The sequence below is a fragment of the Triticum aestivum genome, chromosome 6A (genome assembly GCF_018294505.1).
Source record: "Triticum aestivum cultivar Chinese Spring chromosome 6A, IWGSC CS RefSeq v2.1, whole genome shotgun sequence".
Taxonomy (NCBI): domain Eukaryota; kingdom Viridiplantae; phylum Streptophyta; class Magnoliopsida; order Poales; family Poaceae; genus Triticum; species Triticum aestivum.
In genome coordinates, this window is record NC_057809.1 from 487,254,943 (window position 1) to 487,262,262 (window position 7,320).

General features: G+C 43.4%; 1 protein-coding gene across 1 annotated transcript; it reads right to left on the reverse strand.

Annotated features, from left to right (window-relative positions):
- Positions 1 to 5,623: 5,623 nt before the first annotated feature.
- On the reverse strand, positions 5,624 to 6,533 carry LOC123130803 (FCS-Like Zinc finger 6-like). Its single transcript, XM_044550612.1, has 2 exons — positions 6,160 to 6,533; positions 5,624 to 6,057 (listed from the first exon to the last, which is right to left on the reverse strand). Exons 1-2 carry the CDS (start codon positions 6,438 to 6,440, stop codon positions 5,880 to 5,882), a joined length of 459 nt encoding a protein of 152 aa, XP_044406547.1. The 5' UTR covers positions 6,441 to 6,533; the 3' UTR covers positions 5,624 to 5,879.
- Positions 6,534 to 7,320: the final 787 nt, after the last annotated feature.

A 7,320-nucleotide genomic window follows, 5' to 3' on the forward strand; every position in this document is an offset into this window, starting at 1 on the left:
TGCTTGAACGTAGGTTGTTCTAGGATCACTTCTTGATCATAGTTTATCGATCGTGCCTTTGCCTTCTCTTCTCGCCCTCATTTGCGTATGTTAGCCACCATATATGCTAGTGCTTGCTGCAGCTCCACCTCATACCTTTTACCCTTCCTATAAGCTTAAATAGTCTTGATCGCGAGGGTGTGAGATTGCCGAGTCCTCGTGACTCACAGGTTACTTCCAAAACCAGATGCAGGGACCGATGATACCGCTCCAGGTGATTGGACTGAGCTCAAGTGGGAGTTCGATGAGGACTCAGGACGATACTACATTTCCTTTCCAGACGATCAGTAGTGGTGCCCAGTTGGGGCGATCGGGAACATTGTTGCTTTTGGGTTGTGTTTATTTTGGTTTCATAGTCGGACCTTGATTGTATCTGGATGAATGTAATGATATTTATGCTATTGTGTGATGTGGTGAGTGTAAGGCAATTATGTACCTCTTTTCCTTATTTATTACATGGGTTGTGTGAAGATTACCCCGCTTGCGACATTGCTTACAATGCGGTTATGCCTCTAAGTCGTGCTTCGACACGTGGGAGATATAGCCGCATCGTGGGCGTTACACTAGCATAGTTGACCAAGTCGTGCGAACTCTTACAGTTGTAGACTAGCAGATGTAGGGGATGTAGGTTTGTACTGTCTACCCGATCATAAGGTGCTAGCACTTCTGAAAGACTATGTCTCGGTCATCCGTTTCTCAAACATCATGTAGTGCGAGAATCCCAATGGAGGAGATCGAGTCTTGTGGGGAAAAGTGCGCAAACCTCTGCAGAGTGTATAAACTAATCATGGTTAGTCGTGTCCCCGGTTACGGACGTCTTGAGTATCTAGTACTTGGATTATCATGTGAATCTCATCATGTTACTTTAATTAATAATGTTGGGTTTTAATGATGATACCTAATTGGGATTGAGAGGATGTCTATCTTATCAGTGTTTAACAACCACCATGATAGTTAAATAAAATTTATTCCTTTGTAGTAGGGAAAAATTGGCTTTACGCAAAACTGTAACCATAGAGCTTTTCCACCAGCCAAATATGCATGTAGTATAGCTTTATTCCTTCATTATTATCTATGTGTTACTTTCCCAGCATATTCCATGTGCTGACCCATTTTCGGGCTGCAACGTTCATGTGCAGACTTTTCAGACAACGAGTAAGGTGCCTTTAGGTCGTGGTTCTATACTCAGTGATGCCGTTGGAGTTGATGGACTCACTTATCTTCCAAGCCTTCCATTGTTATCGTTATTAGATGGCCTTAAGCCATATTTATTGTAATAAGTTCTCTTTTGAGACATTCGATGTAATAAGTGTGTGATTGCTACTTTGTTATAAATCCTTCAAGTACTGTGCGTGTCAGCATTACTGATACAGGGATGACACTAAAGCACAGAGATCAGGCTGTTTGAGGTCTGGTCGCTACACCTCGCAGCAAGCGTACAAGATTGAACCAAGAGGGACGTCGTGCAAGAACTAATGAAGCAAGTCAGCCAGCCGATGGACATGAAGCAAGTCCTCCGCCATCGCCACCGGCACCGCCAGGACCAAAGGTTACTACTGCTCCAAAATTAAGGTCAAAAGCATGGAAAAACTTCAGTAGGATTGAACAACCTAATCCTGATGAAGTAGTGGTAGAGTGCAATATTTGTCATACTATACTTAGAGCGCCCTCGAAGAATGGAACATCTAGTTTGTTAAGGCATACTGCTCAAGTGCATCCACATAATACAAATGAAGTGAATAACTATTTTCTGAAAACTGAAAAGAATGCGGATGGCTCACATTCAGTTAGGAACACAAAGTTGGACATGGAAACTATTAGAGCTGCAATCTCTATGTTCCTAGTTGGGGGTTCACATGCATTTAGTGTGATAGAAGAAGTGGGGTTCAAAAAAAATGATTGGTGCTGCTTGTCCTCAGTTTAAGATTGTTAGTCGGTACACAATTAGAAGGGATATCATGGCAATGTTTGAAAGAGAGAGGACTGAATTGAGAGAAATTATCAGCAACAGCCCTAGTAGAGTTAGCTTCACCACGGACAATTGGAAATCAGATGTGACAAAGTTTAGTTATATTTGTATTACTTGTCATTATGTTGATGATGCTTGGAGACTGAACAAAGGATAATATGGTTTAAAAAGTTGAATCCACCTTATGATGGGGCTACAATTGCTGATGAAGTCCATTTATGCTTTCGTGAGTGGAAGGTTGACACCAAAATAATGTGCATGACTCTTGATAATGCTGCATACAATGATTCAATGATCAACACTTTGAGAACTACATTGCTGCCTAAAGGTGTGTTACCATTGTTTGGAACCTTCTTTCAAGTCCGATGTTGTGCACGCATTTTAAATCTGATTGTCCAAGTTGGTCTGAAACTTATTGATAAATCTGCTGACAAGATTAGAGAGGGCATTCAATATATCAAAATTTCTAGCAATCATATTCACAAGTTCTATGAAACTGCCAAGAACATTTACCATTTGAAAGAAGATAAAAGGCTGAGAGTAGATATGCCTCCAATTTATAAAGTGACATGCACATTGTCCGGGTCAAAGTATGCTACCTCCAATTTGTATTTCCAGTGTGTGTTCTTGGTTCAATCATGTGTCTTGAAGGCATCTAGTGAAGTACATGAGTTCATGTCTCCAATGCTAGCTCCAATGAAAGAGAAGTTTGATAAGTATTGGGCTGATTATAATGTCTTCTTGTCTTGTATTGCTGTCCTTGATCCCCGTTGCAAGCTTGGTTTTGTTAAATACTGTTATGGAAAACTTTATGCCCCCGACGAGGCAGAACGTCGGATGCATGAAGTTAAGAAAACTTTGGAGAATTTGTTTGCTGAATATAATGGTGCTGCTGTTAGTCAAACATTATCAGATGGTGCTACAAACAGTAGGGGAAGTAGGGGAGATGGTTCTGATATGTTTGATGACTATGAGAGTTACATTCAATCTCAACGGACAAATGTAGAGAGGTCTCAATTGGATCTTTACTTGGAAGAAACTCCTAGAAAATTGACTGATGAGTTGGATGTCTTGGAATTTTGGAGCAAATCATCTATGCGATACCCTGAGCGTGCATCAATGGCTCGGGATATTCTTGCTATCCCCATTTCTAGTGTTGCTTCGGAGCAAGCATTTAGCATGAGTCGCAAAGTTATAACACCTAACCGAGCTTCACTTGAGCCTAAGACCATCGAGGCTTTAATGTGTCTCCAAGATTGGTATCGTTGGAAAATGTTTCAGAATGAAGGTACAATCAAGTGTCCATTGTTGTTTCATATTAACATCACTGTTGCACACATTACCATTGATTCTTGTATTGTTTGTTTTGTAGAAATGAGCACTACAGGAGGTGGACCTTCAAGTTCTCATGCAGATGAGTTGTCTTCAGATTCGGTTTGTATTCATTCATGTCATTGCTCATTTCTATCTAACTTACTATCTTGTCTTGTTTACAATATATCAGTTATGCACTCCTTTACTACCTTGTTTTGTTTGTTAATATCAAACTTGCTTCCGTGCTTCATGCCATTCCTATTTTTCTTATTTTCAACTTGTGGTTTCATCCAGGAAAATTATGAAGTTGACATAGCTTGATGGAACAAGGAAGAGATGGATTCAAAGGAGTCATCAGCTTGTGGCTTTGAACTTGCTATTTGATATCTTTATTATGTAATGGTTGTTATGTAATCGACTTGTTGAACTATGTGTGGACTTATTGAACTATGTTGTGGACTTACCGAACCATGTTGCGGACTTGTCAAACTATGTTGCTTGTGTCTTTGGACTTGGAGAAATATGCTACTGTTATGTAATAATGTAATGAATAGATTACATGTATATGTATATGCTGCTGTTTTGTGAAATGCAGCTGTTTTGTGAAATATGTATATGCTGCTGTTTTGTGAAATATGATGTTGTTACTTAAAGATCACATGTATATACCATGCTATTGTTTATAATGCTGTTGTTTGCTGAAATATGCTGTTTCTGTAACTTGTTGTACATAAGGATCATGAGTTTTCGGGCTTCGGGCCGGGCTATGGGCTTCGGGCTTTTCAGCTGGGCCGGGCTCGGGTTTGTAAACATGAATTTTTGTCGGGCTTTTTTCGGGCTCGGGCTTTACATTTTAGCACCAGGCTTTCTAGAGCCCGGCCCGAAACCGGCCCAGCCCGAGAGATGCCCGGGTTTAGTTTGCAAGATTGCCTCCTTCACTTTCGGATGAGGATAAGATCTTTCTCTTGCACCTTAGGAAGCTAAGAAAGAAAATGATTTCCAACCCCTTATTGATAAAATGGGGTCTAAGCTAGGAGGTTGGAAAAGTATAAAAATCACCCATGCTGACAGAATTACTCTTGCATAATATGTTCTTGTTGCCATCGACATCTTCCATATGTTCGTCCTCTTCCTACCCAACTCATTGAAGGGGACATGGTTTGTCACCCCAAGGAGCTTGACGGTCTTAGTATCCTCGGTCTTGCTAGATTTGGGAGCGTGTTGTGCCTCTATTAGCGGGGTTTCCTTGGACCGCTCCGGACAGGTCATGGGTCCTAATGATATGGATCTATTCAGAACAGTCACCACCGTCACTATTGGGGATATTATGAAAGATATAACACCACCAATTTTTCACTTGTGAGGCTTAAGCATGGGTCAAGGTGCCGCTTAATGACCACTGGATACGCTTCATTGGAGTTGTCAATTCTACTCAGCACAAAGCTCGAAAATGTTCAATGCGAGCCACAACTAATTAATGACTCCATCGTGTGGCCTGCATTAACATGTACCAACTTCAGTTTGTTGGCGCCATGATGCCTTTCATGGTTAGTAAGAGCACCGCTACATGGACGACATTCATCAGACGATACATGCACGACATGTCTACCACACCATCCATAGGCAAGTGTGAAACAACAACTAACGGCTGGATTAGCCATCGTCCCAGTGTCGTTCAGCGATGTATCCTCCGTGAAGTACTTCCAATTTTGGAACTACAAAGTTGGGCCCAAATGCAATAATTTCATGTGGCTTCTTCTTCACCAGAAGGCTCTTATGGCAGATCGGCTTGCCATCCGTAGATAGACTCACGACAAGATTTGCAAGCCTTTCCTGACCGGTTACGAGACAGATAAGCATCTGGCGCGCGTGAATGTTTTTCTGTTTTGGCCTGTGGTGTATTGTTTCAACTTGGCTCTCTATCCCTTATAGGACGACACATACATTTGTACTTCTTTAATGATTGGTGGGACATGAAAATTATTGTTTGGAATGCTATTTCTTTCAAACGGTTACATTTGTGTTTTGGAATATTTGGAAAGAAATGAATATGCGGATCTTCAACAACTCGTCACAAGCTCAAAGAAGACCTTGAGCAAGTTTGGCTAGCATTTTTGCTGGAGATGTAGCCTTTTGTGTAATTTTTATTTTTTTTCCGCCATTTCTCATGTAGATAATTCATTTAGTACCTTTTTTTCTTTTCTCTGTCCTAATGAAATGGGTAGATCGCCTGGTTTTCTCGTAAAAAAGCAAAACAATATAGATACAATAGACACAGGGTAGAAGAAAATGGCTCATAGGTTCTTCAAGTGGCCGTGATCTGAATCAGGAAGCAAACAAAAAGAGGAGCAATTTTCCCTAGAAATTACAAACAAGTGGGAATATGGGCCCGTGATTCAAAAATGTGTATAGTAGTACGCGGTAGTACCATTCCCGACGTGTAACTAGGATATATGCTCTTCCTCTGTCCGTACGTACGTAGGAGCTCACGCTCTTCTACAGGCACGCATGCATGCTGAAACCGTGCAACGGCAAAGGCCTGATTGATGGTGGAGCCCTACTGTGGCTGCGGCCGCCGCACCTGGGGCGCGCTCTCTCTCTCCGCCGCCGCTGCCGCGGCCGCCGCCGCCTGCGCCTGCGCCTTGGGGGAGTTTTGCTTCTTCCTCCGGTGTCTCGCCTTCTCCGTCTCGATTTGCTTCCTCCTACACTCCTCGCTGCAGAATGGCGTGTCCCCTCTGAACGACCAAACGCATGGCGTGGGTGCACAATGTCAATAACATTTCTCTTTGCAAGCAAGGCGTACGTAGGCTCTGTCATGACGTGCGAGCGTGGTTGACCTGTACATGAAGATGTCGCCGGTGAGGCCTTTGTGGCAGCGGGAGCACTCGTTCAGGAAGTGGTGCGCCTCCCCCAGCTCCTCGTCGGGGACGACAAAGGTCACGGACGAGGGGTTGGCGGTGGGCCTAGCCACCGCGGCTCCCTTCTCCGCCTTCACGCTGGCTCCCTCGCCGTCGCCGGCGGAGGGGTTCGGCCGGAGGGCCTGCGCGCTGCCGTCGGAAAAGACCGCCGCGAAGTCGGGGTTGCCGAACGCGTGGAAGTAGGATGCGTTGAACTCCATCGGCCCCGTCAGCTGGCACGCAACCTGCCGCCGGGTCGGGAGCCGAGGAAGGAGGCGAAGGAAACCTAGAAGACGCGCTCGAGAGAGACAAGAAGCCAAGGGAGGCCGATTAATAGGCAAAGAGCTAACGGTTTTAACCGATTTAGCTTTAGCTATGTTCTATGTTTTATGTTTCTAGGAGTAGGAGAACCACTCGATACACGCAGGTGGCCTTGATCTGGCCATGGAGAGCCAAAAAGGTAAAGTTGTGTCCTGGCATATGGATCGTCTAGTATCTGCAATTACCACGCACGTGTTTGTGTTCCTCACATGAACCTAAAGATAGATACTAGTTTGCTGTTTATACAGCATTACAATCTGGATTTCCAGGAGATGCGCGAGTTATTTAAGCTCTTTTGCCGTGTTATCTGAGGTTGGTAGTAATGGATGAAAATGGCATGTGGCTTCTTTAAGCTAGTTATCTCATACTGTATAGACTAGAACTTGAAGGTGCGCTTTGCCGCGCTTCGTTCATATGGAAGAACCAACGATGAAAATAGGCCTTGTACGGCCTTAGGGTTTTTGGTGCCTTGGGATGTGCTTCTATCCTTTGGCCGTCACCCCTTAATCCTATATAAGTAGATCAATATCGTAGCATTTTCTTTGGGCTTTGTTAGGATTAAAGTTTGTCATAACTGTAAATACGTACTTCATTTGTGTCCAAAGACCAGACCAAGACATTCACAGAACCCTAAACTTTCATCAATAATGCTTTCATCTTAAATTGCAATATCCAGATTGCAATCTTAGTTCTTGCTTATTCTTCGTTTGCGTGCAAGAATTAGACCTTCATGGCTAGGTTGATCGTGCTTCGGCGTGGTCAATAACCTTTTGGAGTTGC

Excerpts from the sequence above, each read along its gene's own strand:
- LOC123130803 (XM_044550612.1), bottom strand. The coding sequence starts at position 6,440 with ATGGAGTTCAACGCATCCTACTTCCACGCGTTCGGCAACCCCGACTTC. Across the intron at positions 6,058-6,159 it reads GGCGACATCTTCATGTACAG|AGGGGACACGCCATTCTGCA; the intron begins GTCAACCACGCT and ends TTGGTCGTTCAG.